Genomic DNA, 16,814 nt, shown 5'->3' on the forward strand with positions numbered 1-16,814 from the left:
TTAAACTCTCTTCCCTTTTAAAAATCAAAACACTACTTCAGTGCATCTCAAAATTGAAAGGGAATCCAGCAATAGAACACCTCTCCCAACTGCATCAGAATAGAGACCAAGCTCCTAAAATTAGAATGGTGTCAGAGGCCTCTCAGATCAGGATTGTCATGCCTAAATTGGGACAGGGATAAAGTAGGTCAATTACAATATAAAGGCCAATATGTGGTTGCTATGGGTTCCAACACCTCTGTCACTAAATGCATTTGTCAGTGAGCTGCAGAGCTCCGATCATGTGAGACATTTCAGATTTTTTTTCCTCTCCGTTAAAATAAAAATCACATTTTTGCAGGATTGTGACACTGTTAGGAGACCGACCTTATCAGTCACAATATTGCTCTTTAGCACTTTGTGGTGTTAAAACCACATGATAATTTGTAAAATCTCACAAATTTATATCTAGCTTCTATTGAGTTTTTCTAGTATACCGTACATATGTCCTCTTACATCTTTTCTGCAGTCACACATAACAGCACCACTTGGCAACCCTAGGCTACATGAGAACCTTCAAATTTCTAGAGTGAACACTATATAAGAAACTGTTAATAAATAAATACACACACATACAGTATACATACAAATATACATACCTGCATACACTGAGTGGCCAAATTACTATGACCACTTGATACGCAGATCGGCCATAACTTCACATTTTTGCAGCTAGAGGGCGAGATAGCTATAAAAAGGGAATGCAGGACAAGTGAAGCATCAATTGCTCTGTGTTGCTTGCGAAGAAATGGACAAAAAAAACGTGATTTAACGAAGTTTGAACGGGGGATTATTGTTGGCACTCGAACCGTCGGAACCAGTATAAGCAAAATGGCTGCAGTTGTGAAGTGTTCGAGAGCAGCAGTTATTAATGTTTACAGAGAGTGGACTACCAAGCAGAAAACCGGGTCTCAATGTCATGCTTGTGGCCGTCACAGGCTACTGAATGCTTGATCTGAAAGGAGACTTGCCAGAGTTGTCCAGTCCAGCAGAAGAGCAACAGTATGTCAAATTGCAGGGAATCTTAATCAAGGAGCAACTGCGCACATTACACCGTATAGGCTATGGAAGCTGACAACCTGTTTGAAAGCCTCTACTGTCTGCCTTGAACAAGAGCAGACGTCTCCAGTTCACAAAGGAGCACAAGGATTGGACAGTAGATGACTGGAAAAAGGGTCATGTAGTCTGATGAATCACGTTTTCAATTACACCATGCAGATGGCAGGGTGTGAATATGGAGAAAACCGCACAAAGGCATGGACCCCAATTGAATTGCCACAACACTTGAAGCTGGTGGAGGCAATATTTATGGTTTGGGGGATGTTTTCTTGGCTTTGTATGGATCCTTTGATTCCTGTGGAACAACGTCTGAAAGGCCAAGGGTATTTGAGTGTTATCGCAGATCAAGTACATCCTGCCGGGGATGGATACTTCCAGCAGGACAATGCTCCCTGTCATAAAGCTGGCATTGTCTGCAGATGGTTCGAACAGCATGACAGAGACTTTACCTTGCTTAATTGACCTGCACAATCACCAGATCTCAATCCAATTGAGATTCTGTGAGATGAGATTGAACGGGCCATCAGGCAGCTGGATACAGTACCATCAAATCTTAAGGAAATAGAAAGTGCAGTTCATCGGATATGGTCTCAAATTCCTCATACCACCTAGCAACTTCTCTTAGAGTCCATGCCAAAAATAATCCATGCAGTATTAAGGGCAGAAGGTGGTCCAACATTGTATTGAGGGGGTGGTCATAACAATTTGGCCACTCAGTGTATATGTCCTCATACATCTAGCCTCAATATGCCATTCATTGCAAGATGTCTAGTGTGAGTGGTACCAGGACCCGGGCAACTCTACTAACTTTAGGCAACCCTTTTGCCAAAAATGTGTCTAAACAGCAACACAACACAACGTGACTAGTATACGTGAAGAGATTGTGCTGATTAATATATGACACTTGTTTATCTGTGTGCAACTAATGGGTGCCTACCCCAGGGAAATTTTGCTGAACGATGCTAGATCGCTCAGCACACAGCACTGCACTGCGTTGTGCCAGCGATGTGTACTGAGCAGTCTGTCAGGGCCAGTGTTCTCAGGTGAGAGCACTGGCCATGAACGGCTATCTAACTAGATTTGTCCTGCATGCTGGATATTGATCGCGCTGCACATCTCTATCGCTATGGCCCCTACAGATGGAGTGATGTAGGGACATTTTCTAAGCGATCTAACCAAATTAAGTCAGAAAATGCCCCGAAATTGCCCCAAGTGTAGACCCCATTCGTTTCTGAATCTGTACATGAAGAGCTTACAATGTAGCATCCTCTGCCTTTTTCCAAGTTCTGTTCTGCTCAGTATGCTGACACACTATGCCAATGCCATATATCAAATAGATCAGCAGTCTCGGAAGATGCCTAACATTAGCAGAGTTGTCCAGGACCTGATGGGTCACTCGTGCCAGGCATCTCGCGCTTGGTATTTAAAATCTACTATTCATTACATTTATTATACAGTGGATAATATGTTGTCCCTTTCAATACCCAAGCAAATATGCAATTGCCATAGTCTGCCATTTTCAGTGTAATGGGTCATTTCTGAATATTACTGTGACATGGGAGCAACATAACCACAAAGCAGTAGGCGACACCAGCTCACAAAACAGGGCTACCAAACGCAGAAGCACATAGCACCTCCAACACAATTCCTGTCCTCATAGGAAATAGCATACTGTAAGAACTGTTGGGAGGTTCATGGACTGGATTTTCATGGCAAAACATTAGCTGTTCTGGGAAGTACACTGTCATTGGATTCTAGAGTAACAAATTGTGCTCCACCACCTCACAATGTATTGGATGAATCTTAGTTGAATGCTAAGAGAATACTTCTTGCCCAAATGCATACTGCTGATTGTTGAGCTCTCTTTCCTGATTAAGCGTTTGCCCCTTTGTTCTAGTATAGCTTCATTCCAATACAGTAGCATACAAAAGCATTATATAATTGATGAAGGATGTTGCTAATGATGACATGCTGCAGAATGCATCAAATCATGTGGCTCCCACCCCTAAGACTGCATCGGCAAGTGTGTATGCACTTTCAGCATGCTGGGTACCCTTGGCAGTGATCTTTAAAGCTGGGTACATACTAGCTGATGATATTGGGGGCGGAAAGGACCCAGTAGGGTGCTGGCATGAATAAGTGCCTACATACTTGCCGATTCTGGCAAGGAGTGAGTGATGACAGAGTCAGTGGGGGCCATGTTTCAGCATGGCGCTTGTTACCGAGACCTCCATTATCCGAACTGTTCAGATGAGGGATGGGATTGTTAACAATGCTAGATGAGATAATCAAAGATATCACTAAGAAGGGCCCTTTTGAGCGATATATTTTACTTTACTTTCTTAACTAGTGAGTGTGGATGGGGCTTAAGTGTGTACCCACTTTTATGGTTTAAGAACTGGACTGGCCTGATCTCAGCTCAGTGAAATGCCTAGTGTGAGCCATGTCATGTCACCCATCATCAGTAGCTTACCTCCCTAATGCTTATGGTGGTGATCCTTCCCTAAAGAATGGAGCCTGCTGTATCGGCAAATGGGATGCCCAACTTTATATTAATTACCATGGTTTTGACCTGAAGAATTCAAGCAAGTGATGGGTGTGATCTTCAGATGTTTCTATACATTTGGTCATGAAGTGTATGTGGCAGGATTTTTTAGTGAGTTTGCGATAGCCCCTTTATAACTAAGAAATTCATTGGCTTAGTGCTTGTTTAAGAGATATATGCACTTTATACACATACATACATATATGTATGTGTGATGTAATTAAACTAAGCCCCGTGATCCTGGAAACAATGTTATCCTGAACTATAATTACCACCTCTTGTCAAACATGACTGACGTTGCCAAGATCTGTAACAGAAAGTTCTTCTTATTCATGATGAGCATTTATCTTTCATGTAACATTGGGTGCCCTAATCTGTCTTAAATACCTTAAGAGTGACAGCTTGCGAGGAACAGATTTAATAAAGGGAATGGCTTTAGAAATAATGAGCAATCTTTCGGTAAGGAAAAGTTTTCATCAAATTATGAGTCAGTCAGGAATGCAGAACTTTAAGCCAGAAAGCATTCATAAATTAAGTAAAATGCTAATACTCTAAAATCGCTGTGATAGGCTAGTTCTTTTGTTTTGTTTTGGCTCGAAGCAGAGAATTTGTTTGAGTTATGAAGACACATACCTACTCTAAGAACACTAAGAGCTGATCTTAAGTGGCCTCATTATTTAAGATGTCAGGATTTTGGATTGTGTTACTGCGTTTTTATGTCCCCTCATTATCTTGTTCTTTGTGTATCTTGCAGCTGCTGCGTAGTTCGCTAGTGAACAACAGGACACAGGCCAAAGTAGCAGAGGAACTGGGTATGCAGGAGTTTGCGATCACAAATGATAAAACAAAGAGACCTGTGGCCCTCAGGACCAAGACCTTGGCTGATCTTCTTGAATGTATGTTATCTGAAAAATCTTCATACAGTATCTGTAGAGCTGTGTAAATTGAATGTATAGCGGTTTAATATGTGTGGCTTTTTATGTTGGGATTGCACTTGTTGCCTAAATGCACCTGGCTATGAAAGTAAAGTAAAGGTGTCCATACTCAGTGCAATGTACAAGTGCGGTGCATGCTCCTGCACACATCACATCGCCCAGCACATAAAGTATGTGCTGCTTGTACTCTTTTAACTAGATTGCATCGCATTTAGTTCAAAACACACGGTGCTTTAGCACATCACATGCATTTTAAATTAGATGCGATGCCATCTAGTTTAAAGCATACAGTGTATGGGCAACTTAAGCCACAAAGAGTAAAGTTAATGCAGATTGTTCTGAGCTGCTCTGAAGGCTGCAAGAAAAAATTTGCATTAAGTGAACCTTGGGTTACCACACATTGCAACGGGCAGTAATTGAATAGCTTTAGTCAGAGCAGAAGCCACGTGGTAAGTCCCGCTGCTAATTGATTGTATCCTGAAGACACCTTCTCACAAGACAATCGTATACACAGCCAGAAAGTTGCATGGAGTTACAGGTTAATATACAGCAATTACTATCCATTGGTTTGACTGACATTTAAAAGCCAACATTGATACCCATCAGATTTTGTACACCAATACAATAAAAATGCAAAGTCAAACCTGCTGTCAGTCTGCCGCAGAGTGGAAGCCCCTAACTATGACCTGTGAAGGCTTCGTTATTTCAGACTAAATGGTTCCATTTTTAAAAATTTTTGCTGGGATTGGGTAAAACGACATGTGATCCTGCCTATTTTCCAATATCGAGTACCAGGCTAAATATAACTATATTATGAGGACCAAAAGCATTGAGTTCCTGTGCAGTAATGGCAACCAGCCCCTAATTTGACAGGGAAGTGGTAACCTCGCCAAGGGCAACCAGTCCTGGGATGAAACCCTAGGGCTCTTCTTCACACCCCTTGGGCTTTGGGTGTGGCGTTAATAGTGATTAAATAGATAAGCCATGTAAGCCGCCCTTTCATGATAGCACATGTCAAACCACAAGTGCCAGCTTTCCTTAGACATTAAGGGCCTGCTGGTACCTGTAGTACAAGTGCAATTGGTATTTAAACAAAATGCAAGAATTATGTTATAGCTCTTTATAGAGCTCTGGCACAAATTACAGGGTCACTTCCTGTCACTAGCCGGGATACGGTCATTGGGTCACCAGCAAGTTGTTAGGCAGTCATTAGGTCGACATGTGTCTAGGTTGACATGCAGGAAAGTCAATGTGAGTCTAGGTCGAAATGGGTTAGGTCAACAGTCAAAAGGTCGACATGGGGTTTTTCACAGTTTTTTGAGCCGACAGACGGTATTTCATGCCCTACCATCCACTAGGGCGTGGTGGGAGAATAAAATAGTGTGACAAGAGTAGCAAGGCACCGAGCCCGAAGCATGGCGTCCTGTGTCCATTTCAACTGTGTCGACATTCGGTTAAAAAGACTGTGAAAAACCCCATGTCGACCTAACGCATGTCGACCTTATGACCCTGTCGACCTAATGATGTCGACCTAATGACTGTCTAACAACTTGCTGGTGACTAACTGATCCACACCCCTCTAGCCATAGCAATAATTAGGGCTCCCTGATTGGTGGTTCCGTATGGTGCCAGTTTTGGGGAAAATGAGGGGAAACCAATGCCATTTACCCTATTTTTCAATACTAGCCTACTAAAGGCAGGTTTATTGGGTAGGTTTCTGGTCAGTTTGAAAAGAGACCATTATATACTTATCTGCGTAAAAACATTGATAGTTGGTCTGATGGTCTTTTTGTCATTTTGTCATCTGTTTTGACTTTAGTAAATTGTCTGTTGCAAAACAGAATGAAAAAATTACCAAAATAGCATAATTTGTAAATATACTCCACAAATCTATTATTGCGTCTGTTGATTTATTTAAAAGGGAAATCTGTGTTACTATATTTATTAAACTGCCTGTTGATTGTTTCTTTTTCCCCCATTTCAATAGCTTATGATTTGAGTTTGTATTCATTTTTATTATGATAAAATTGTACTAATACTTCCTTCTTTACTTTGTGGCAAAGGCTTGAACATGCTAAAAATTATGGAAGTGCATTGTCCACATTTAAAATGAAACATTAATTGTTTTAAATTGAGCTAACCTAAAATTGTGCTTATCTGCATTTAGCATTACTTAATGCCATACTGGTATGCAATCATTCATTTATCATATTATTGATATGTGTACAAGAACAGTACCACATGCCAGGAGATAATTACATGACGGTCTTTAGTAAGGAAAGGAATGATATCTCAACATTATGCATGTTTAATGTTGGCCGTGTAAAGTTGATGCATTTATAGACCGGTTTTTGTTGCAGTGTTTTGATATTAACCAGCTAAAGAAATGGTTAATATTGTTGTTTTTTTTTTAAATGAAGTTTCATCATGTGACAAGAAAATAATTTAAATGTCAAGATAACGGTGTTTGATCATATAGCTAAAAGTCCATACTGCATTAAAATAGCAAATATAAATAAAAAAATAAAGTGGCATCACAAATAATAAAACAGAGACCCACAAAGTTTTCCAAATACTTTCAGCTATAGTTTCTTTGGTAGAAATCGTCAGAACCCCTATGAAACTCTTCTAAGTTGCAATATTTTTTTTTTTTTTTTGCTTGGGGCTACTTCAGAAGAGATGCCTCCAACCAATCCATATGAAATACAGTGTAAGAGTTTCTCTTCAAACTCTTTAAACATGTTGAGTATTGTTGGGGTGCTTTGTATTCAGATTTTTATGTTTTATGGGCGGCTTCCGTTTTTTTAAATATAATAATGTTTTTAATGTATTTCTAAAAATATTTTTCATAGGTTTTTTTTAATATGTTTAGAATCTACACTTTCTGTAAGGGGTGTTTCTCACCTCATTGTAAAATAACTTCCCACCCTTAAGTGAAAATAGCCACCTGACAACTTTTCTTTGGAAAAAGATCTACAGCAGTATTGTCTGCAGGGGCGAATTTAGGGGTCAGGGGTTGTGCCCCTAGGCACAACATTTTTGTTGTTCTCCCCCCCCCCCCCCCCCCCCTACCTATTTTAATAATTATCAAAGTTATATTTTATTTTTCATTAAATTACTCTTAATGCACACACATACCTTTTTCTGGTGTGTATATGTATGTATATATATATATATATATATTTGTGTGTGTGTATATATATATATATATATATATATATATATAGTTCCAAACCTGCCGGCACTCAAACGGTTAAATTGACAACGGGCCCCGGTGCCCCAACGGCATAGCATACATCACTCCAAGAAATGATTGGCACTCAAGAGGCAAAGTCAGCAAGTAAAACGGATCTGTATTGCTAAGCTTTCGGGGTTTGACCCCCTTCTTCAGAGCACAATCCTACAGCCTGCAGGCTGAAGAAGGGGGTCAAACCCCGAAAGCTTAGCAATACAGATCCGTTTTACTTGCTGACTTTGCCTCTTGAGTGCCAATCATTTCTTGGAGTGTGATATATATATTTCACTCAAATTTATCTGTAGCCCACTGTTTTACTGTACAGAGTCCGGAGGTAGGGAGGCCGGGAGTTGGAGGAGCTTTATTAGCAGTGTCTCAGTCAGTCTCTCTTACAGTCTCAAACTGTGACTGACTGACTGACTGAGCGCAGGGAACGGCGTGCTGCTCAGCTGCTGTACCCGCCCATTGGATACACAGCAGCCAATAGGCTGTGTGTATAGTGTAGCCAATGGGCGCAGGCGGCAGTTAGCCTGAGCCAATTCCCGGATGTGCAGGTGGACCGTCGGACCCTGCAGATAACCGGTGATGTAATTTGCATGGCAGAGCGGGTGGGCAGCGACGGGTGACGAGCGGTGCTGCCGCCGACATGATAAATCATGGTGGTGGCGCCACTCGCCACTGCCCACCCACTCTGCCATGCTTCTATTTAACAGGATGTCAGCCTGCCTGCCGCCCTTAATTGGTGCCGCCCTGAGGCTGACTGATTGTCTGCTAATGTCAATAGATCCCAGTGGAGTACCCATCCTATATATTACTATATACCCTCCTCCCCCCTCCTGTTGTATAATAGTCTCAGATGCACTTTTGCTATGATGCATGTGGCCCTATAGTACTATTGTCATAGCATTCTGGAGCATGATTTGAGAAGTAATGGCATGGTCAGAGGCAGTGGCATCACTGCTGGGGAGCAGGAGGAAGAGATGGAGTACATAACAGATGGTGGGTGCAACAAACGCATTGGATGTGTGTAAAGAAAAACCCAGTTGGCTGTGGTTGTATCCCATGCGTTTGTGCCAGGTAAGTGGTTATGGGTTAGTTGTGACTGCAACCAGGTGGCATGTTTGTCATACGCTCAAAAATTACTTGAGGCATGTTTCACACTCTAGTTCTGCATCTGTCACTCTGTTAGGAGACCTGACACAGATTGGGGACTCCTTTAGTTTGCTATATACTAAGGAGCATATGTTATCATCTCTGGAGTGATATATTGCTCAATATAAAGATAAGCACTAAGACTTTAATTCAGTACTTGTTTCCTAGCACGGCGCCCGTCGGGTTGATCGCATGCCTTAAGTTTAAGGTACTCAAGGCATGCGATCAACCCGAGGGACCCGATTTTATGTCCATCACCAGTGTATTTGCCGGTGAAAGACAAAATCGCATTGATCGGGTCCATCGTGGGCCATTATAATGGGCCGCGCCGCGCCCAACGCGATCAACTTGATTTTCCCATAGAGAATAATGTTAAATTACTTTTTAAAGTTAAAATCGGGTTGATCAACCCGATTTTACATAGGGAACAATGGGAAATGGGCCAATATTGCCAATTTCTCATTGTATAGGGTTAGAAAGTATGGTTAATGTCCCCCCATTGTTAACGCCACCCCACTATTGACGCCAACCCGAAGCGTGGAGAGCGCAGCGAGCCCGCGAGGGGCGGTGCTACGCGTCCTCCGACTTTTTCATACCCCCACTATCCACGTCGGCATGGAGTTGATTTAATATAGTGTGGCGAGCGCAGCAAGCCACCGAGCCCAAAGCGTGGCGAGCGGACGCGTATACCTGTGAAGTTATGCGCGTCAATAGTGGGGTGGCGTTAACAATGGGGAGCCATTTCAACCATCAGGGGGGTTTGCTATTAAAATGGGGGGTTTTGGGGCTTTTTACATTGAAATCAATGTAAAATCGGGTCTCAGGGACCATTTTACATTGATTGCAATGTAAAAATTGGGTCGGTCGCATGGCAAGCGATGCGATCGACGCAATTTTTCCCGACCCGATCAATACAATCAAAATCGGTGGCGCCGTGCTAGGAAACAAGTACCTTTAATTCTTCCATTCAATTACTACCAGAACAAGGAATGTATGTTCCTGAAGCAGAGTGTTCTCCTGTCACCTTATGAAGTGGAAGCAAATGGTATGAAAGGAATTAGACCGTGCTGTGTAATGAACAGTTGTGTGTTTTGAACTAGTTGTGCATTGGTGACTCTAGCATTAATATTTAATATTACAATGCATTTCTATGTCATAAAAACAGAAGTGCTTCTTTCTATTTCATTCACCAACCAGCTCCCTTCACTTATCTGCCTGGCATTTGCTTTTAGTGCCTAAGCATCTGTAAGCTCATAGTGTCCCAACTACTTAATTCCACCCTGCAAAACTGTGACCAATATTTGCTCTTGGCTTTTTTATTTACTTTTCCATTGGTATTTGTAGCAAGCTTAAAGTAAAAAAGTATGTACATTATTAACCGGTGTGTTTTACTGTGTTTTACCTGTAGCCTTTATTGCTGCACTATATATCGATAAGGACTTGGAATACGTTCACACATTTATGAATGTATGCTTCTTCCCACGACTGAAGGTAACTGACTTGTTTTTGTATTACAGTTTCTTGTTCTACCTTCCTCTTATCTGGACATAGCACTGGTCAATTAGTCAAAAAGGGGTTAGAGTTAAGGCCCCCATACACTATGCGATTTTGGGCCGATTCCATGCGATTTCGGCACTTGGGCCACAAAATGCATGAAATCGTGAAATCGTCCCAAAATCGCATGTGTTTGACACTTGATCCGATGCGCGGTCCCGTGCGCATCGGACCGGATCAGGAGGTCGGACGTTCAGCAGGTACGATCACGTCCGACCTCCTGCAGTGATAATCACCGTGCTCTCTCTGTGCAGCTTGCTGGCAGCAGCGTCTCTGGGTGCAGCGGGGGATGCCAGTGATAGTGGGGCCGGCAGCCGTGATAATCCTCATGCTGTCACACAGCGGCCGGCCAATCAGAAGGCGGATAGTCATTTGACATGTTATTTTAAAGATGTAATAGCCGCCGCTGCCCGCCCGCTGAGTGACAGCATAAGGATTATCACTGCTGCCCGCCCCACTATCACTGGCATCTCCCGCTGCACCGAGACGCTGCTGCCAGCAAGCTGCACGGTGATTATCACCGCTGCCCGTCCCACTGTCACAGGCATCCCCCGCGGCACCCTGAGATGCAGCTGCCAGCCCCCACTACCGCCGGTGCCCCCCCCCCCCCCCCCGCTCCTCACCGCCCGGCAGCTCCCTGGTTTATTTTATATGTGATTAATCTTATGCGATTTATCACATGTAAAAAATGGCACATCAAGTGCCTTATTGTATGTGAGCTTCCCGGGGAGCTGCCGGGCGTCTCGCAGGAGAATTGGGTCCGACTTGGACAAGTCGGCCTAATGTATGGGGGCCTTTAGACGTTGATATATATAGTTTTTTGCGAAATACAAAAAGGGTTAAACCAAGTGTCAATAGTCTACGGACATAACATTGCAAGTTGATTTAAGCACTGCAGATATGATCTGTGAGGATGGATTGGCAAGGAGAAAGATAACATTATTCAGATAACCTCAGGGTGTCAATAAGTTTCCAGGAAATCGCTTTTCAGGAAATACAGCCTGCTCAAGGGGCATCACAGAGCGCGCTAGGCACTTGTGTAGCAGACACATGAAATAGTCAATCATTGGTAGCTAGGAACAATTTGACAAAGTAGATTAATCAAAACTTGTTTGGAAAGGTAGTTTCAGTAGTCTGCCTGTGATTGATGCTATCTTGGGTTTTGCAGTACTGAATAACAAAAGATTATTGTTCCTATACCTTTGACCAAGTGATTCCTACTGCCTATTGTATTGTTTTTTTTAGAGTCTATCAAACACTGTTTAGAGCTGAATTATTCTACTGCTTTCTTTGTCTACAGGAGTTTATTTTAAATCAAGACTGGAATGATCCTAAATCACAACTTCAGCAATGCTGTTTGACTCTAAGAACTGAAGGGAAAGAGCCTGATATTCCCCTATACAAGTAAGAGCTGCTTTACGTTTGCATTTGTAGTTCTCCCCCCGTTTGAAGAGAAGAATAGTTTATAGCAGTCACGCACTCCATCATTTTTCTTTATATACTCAAGTAAAAGGCAAGGGCTGCTGTTGCCCAAATAGGAATATGTAGTTTGAGGATTGTGGTACACCTCTTGACAGATCAAGTGTGGCAGCCCCTCCATTTAGTACGCAGCTCCCAGGCTCGTGTCTCTTGTCCTCTCTAATTGGGGTCATTGTCTGCACATTTTTACCTTAATAGGAAAGGTTCTAAATGATGCTGCGTGCATTACCTCAACATGAAATTGGAGGGAAAGGGTGTATCTCATCAAAGCACCACTTTCTATTTTAAGATAATGTTTTTAACACTTGTTTTTAATATTAAAATCTGTCAGTTGATTTACACACATTAACATTTCCTCCTGAGATTTGTCACTGTAATGACCAGCATTACTGATGTTATTTTCACTATAACCAAGCATTAGAAGGCTATGCATTAAGAAATGGGTTAAAATAAGAATAGTTGGGGGTAGGTGAGGTACCTTAAAAAAAAAAGGGATACAGATATGTCCCCTTACTGTACATCAAGCCTCCTTGTATGTTAAACAGCCCTTCTAGTGATTTGATTTGAGTGTCTTTTCATGCATATTTTTTTAATAAACTGCAACTTATTCACAAAACACATGTAAATAGGTTGCATAAGCAGCTCTGCTAATTCAAATGATATGCTGCATGCCTATATTCTGTGTGTGACCTGCGGTTGTAGGTTGCATATGAGATGCTACGAGTGCTTTCCTGGAAAACCAGCATTTCATATGCAAATATATTATTTTCATCAGACTGAGGGGGTAATTCTGGTTCGCATGCGAGCGCAATGTTTTTCATCTGCGCATGCTCATTTCTGCCCATGTGCATGCACCACTGCAAGCAAAGGGTGTGGGTCAGCGGCGGGTAACCGCACCCATGGGAACGCCTAGCGTTTCATGGGTGTTATCATGAAAACGCTGTGCGTTCCCATGGTAATCTCACAGTGTGAACACCCCTTAAGTCATAGATAATCCTTGGGAATGCAGCTCCTCTTACATTTCTTCCTGTCCCTATTAAGTCCCATACACATGGTGAGATATTGGCTAAAGGCCGATTTTGACGAAGCTAAATCTCACCGTGTGTACACCCCTTTAGACACCTTAATGCAGGCATTCCCAACCACGGTCCTCAAGGCACACCAACAGTGCAGGTTTTAGTGATATCCAGGCTTCAGCACAGGTGACTTAATTAGTACCTGAGCTAATTTGATTCAACCACCTGTGCTGAAGTCTGGATATCACTAAAACCTGCACTGTTGGTGTTCCTTGAGGACCGTGGTTGGGAATGCCTACATTAATGGCATCATAGCCATTCTCTCCATCATTCCATTGTACCATTAGTTCATTTCCCCATACAGTACGAATAAGATTGACAGGTGAACTTTGGCCAGATAAGGGAAGAATAGGAACAAGGTAATTAGCTTCTGCTGAATGTGGTGTGGAAGGTACAGTACTTGAACTTAAAAGTATGTAAATTCCTGCAACAAGGTTATTGTTATAAATGCATCTCCTGCTGTTAGCATTGTACAGATGCAAAGAGATTAGAAAATAAAGAGAAAAATGTATATGCGGACATTCAGAGATGATGTCAGACATATACTTGTAAAAGGGAATAATCAGAATGTTTTGTTTTGTTCTAGGACTCTCCAAACAGTGGGACCTTCACATGCTAGGACATACACGGTGGCTGTATATTTCAAAGGAGAACGGATTGGTTGTGGTAAAGGACCAAGGTATTTTTTTCTTAGATTAAAAAGTTTTCAGCATTATGCATTTATCTTCTGGCTCCAGCAATATGCATTACACATTAATATGTTATTTGCTACACTCTAGCTTTGATCTGTCTTGACTTTGAGGTAAAAAAAAGTGTTGCGTTATTATGCTTGGTTACTTACTGATGAACATTCTAGCGTACAGTACCCTTTGCTTGTAATGTCAGCTGTAATTAGCAAAATCATAAACGTATTGTCAGTTCATTAGATACATTTGAACAAAGCCATATACATTTCTTAAACAACATGACATCTTTGAAGGAAAGTTGACAGTAAATCTATGTTGCATCCCCTTTCCTTGTGCCCTCTGACAGCTCCCATTGTTACCCATCTGTGTCTGAATTCTGTTGTAACCATCCAGAAGGAATGTTATTAGTAAAGGTTCTGCACATATTTCTTTAGAATCTGTCTGTCATTAATCAAAATCAGAGTGATGTGCAGGTACTGCGTGCATCACCTTTGTGAACAAAAAATACATGACGCTTAACACGCAGTTGTGCTTTTCGCCACAGTATTTCTCTGGGATGCTGTCATTTTCAATTCATGGAGATCACAATAACTGAGATCACTCATTTTGTAATCATTGTTCCCCATATGCTCTGCTAGACAAGCAATGTCCGACCACTTTGTGGAATGATGAATGATTATTGCAGTCGCACATTGTTGCAATGTAGTCGCCTTGCCTAGATTTCAAGCAGTTATTGTATCTATGGAGTTAGGGGGAGGGGGGAATTAATTGTTTTTTTTCAGCAGGTACAGTATGATGTTATTCTGGACAGGAAAATGCTCATTACAATAGAGAACATAAGCAGATTTATTCCACTTTTTGAATGATTAATGTCATGATCTTAATCCTATACAATCGCATGTTGCACTTTATTTTTGGTTGAATTTAATCTCATGTGATTTAATCAGAGAGACCGTCATTTCTGCACCCCAAAATATCTGGTTGTGGACAATGTTTTCAAATGATACCAAAATAAATTGAGTAGTAGTAAAGGAATAGTACTGTAGTATTTGTTTATTCCTTTTTTTTTTTTTTTTTTTTAAACCTTCTGGAAATATTATGTATTTCTCTGTTGTCTTGCTTAATGCTGCTTAAAAGGATTTAAAAGCTGAGTTAAAGCTTATGGTGGTAATTAGGTTAATTGGAGTTTTTTTTTTTTTTACTTGCAGTATTCAGCAGGCAGAGATGGGAGCTGCTATGGATGCCTTGGACAAATGTAAGGTTATTTTAGTCATTTATTTATTCTGTTTCTGCAGTTAGAACCTTGCAATATTTAGAACATGCTTTAAGCGGTTTCATTTCTGTAGCTATATTTTGACTTTGGCAGGATGTTTGTTTAGCATGGCCAAATGCAAAGCACATTTACAGGTGCAGGTTTACAGCATTTATCACTTCAATCTGCTCAGTGCAGACAAAGTAGTTTTTCCTGTGACAGGTGCATTTACTATTACTGACACATTTGTATTTCTCAGGGCCTATCTGTGAGTATAGCATAGGTGATGTCATTCTTCTACTTTCCCCAGATAACTTCCCCCAGATGGCTCATCAGAAGCGTTTTATCGAACGGAAGTACAGACAGGAATTGAAAGAAATGAGGTTGGAGAAGGAGCAACAAGAGAACACAGAAGACGTGAGAAAATAAAGGTTGCTATTCTTACAGTATCCATTTATACTCACTGGGGGCAGCTGCCATACAGAATCATCTTGCCTGTTTGCTCGTGTTTACAGACAGCACATGCTGTGTCCAGTTAAATGTTAGAGAAAATCATGGACTAGAGCCTTTTTTTTTCCCCCTTATTACTATTACTTATTGGTTCTTATTTATATGTGAACATTTTAGAGAATTTTAGGTCTTTTTTTATAATTGTCTCCCAGAATGCCTTTTAATTCTTTTTGTTTGTTGGTTTTTTAATAAATAATTGTATGGATTAAAAATTGTCACCTGTATGAGTGGAAAACAATTTGCTTCTGTTCCTTTTTTTATTGAGTGATTTAAAAAAAAAAAAAAGACCAGGAACATTTATTGTGAAATTAGTTTGATTTATAGTATAGTCTGATAGTACATGCTTTCATCAATAATATAATGTAAACAGGACACGTCCCCTGTGGCATGTGAATCTTTATATATCATCACATGAGAAGATACTGTCCTTGAAAGCATGATGTCTCTCTACACTTTCTCTTGTGTCTTAAGGGTATAGTTTGTCACTTGCTTGTTCCAAAGAGGTCTCTGTATTCTACCCCCAATTATCCTAATGAAATGTAACTTTTCTCCAGTAGGTCATATACTAATCCAGGCATGTCCAAACTGTGGCCCTCCAGCTGTTGTGAATCTACACATCCCAGCATGCCTTTAGCATTCCCTAATAATAAAACTGTGGCAAGGCATGATGGGACTTGTAGTTTCACAACAGCTGGAGGGCTATAGTTTGGACATGGCTATACTTGTCTGTCCCTATGCTCTCCAAATTATTCAGGGTCGTTTTTAGGGGTGTGCAAGTCAAGCACTGTCTGGGAAGCACCCGTGGTGGAAGGGTGTGTGTGTGTGTGTGTGTGTGTGCGCGCGCGCGTGTGTGGTCCTCTCTACAGCTCCAGTGTGCTTGAGGTGACTTTTGTGTTTTTCACATGGCCAAGATGTGCCAAAAGGTTAGGCAATCCAGGATGTGCCAAAAAGTGAGGCAATCCTTAGAAAGTTTATGTACAGATGTGTCCTCATGCATCTAGTCTCAATATGCCATGCAGTGCAAGATGCCTGGCATGAGTGAATTGCCAGGTCCTTATTACTCTGCCACTGCCGGGTCTCTTTTTTCCACCATAGTCTCAACACAGATTCAATAAGGATACACAAGACTGGTAATATGACTTTGTTTTTTTTTTTTTGTTTTGTTTTTTGGGGGGTGACTAAGTCTGTATATGAAACAGAAGAGACATTTATTGGAAAAAAAAAGGCAGTTGCTACATTGTAGCACTTTGTATACAGATTTAGAGACTCAGTCACAGATATGCAGGTGTCAA

The 16,814-nt window shown here is 41.3% G+C and overlaps 1 protein-coding gene across 1 annotated transcript in view; it reads left to right on the top strand.

Annotated features, from left to right (window-relative positions):
• DROSHA (drosha ribonuclease III) overlaps window positions 1-15,760 on the top strand; it is a 221,674-nt gene extending 205,914 nt beyond the window's left edge. The window contains exons 27-32 of the mRNA XM_083188077.1: window positions 4,398-4,539; window positions 10,374-10,456; window positions 11,820-11,923; window positions 13,661-13,753; window positions 14,969-15,015; window positions 15,323-15,760. Of these exons, the coding sequence (XP_083044203.1) occupies window positions 4,398-4,539; window positions 10,374-10,456; window positions 11,820-11,923; window positions 13,661-13,753; window positions 14,969-15,015; window positions 15,323-15,441 (588 nt within the window). The 3' untranslated portion in view covers window positions 15,442-15,760. The remainder of the gene's footprint in view (window positions 1-4,397; window positions 4,540-10,373; window positions 10,457-11,819; window positions 11,924-13,660; window positions 13,754-14,968; window positions 15,016-15,322) is intronic.
• The last annotated feature ends 1,054 nt before the right edge of the window (window positions 15,761-16,814 follow it).

This window comes from Crinia signifera, chromosome 5 (assembly GCF_055691185.1).
Source record: "Crinia signifera chromosome 5, ASM5569118v1, whole genome shotgun sequence".
Taxonomy (NCBI): Eukaryota; Metazoa; Chordata; class Amphibia; order Anura; family Myobatrachidae; genus Crinia; species Crinia signifera.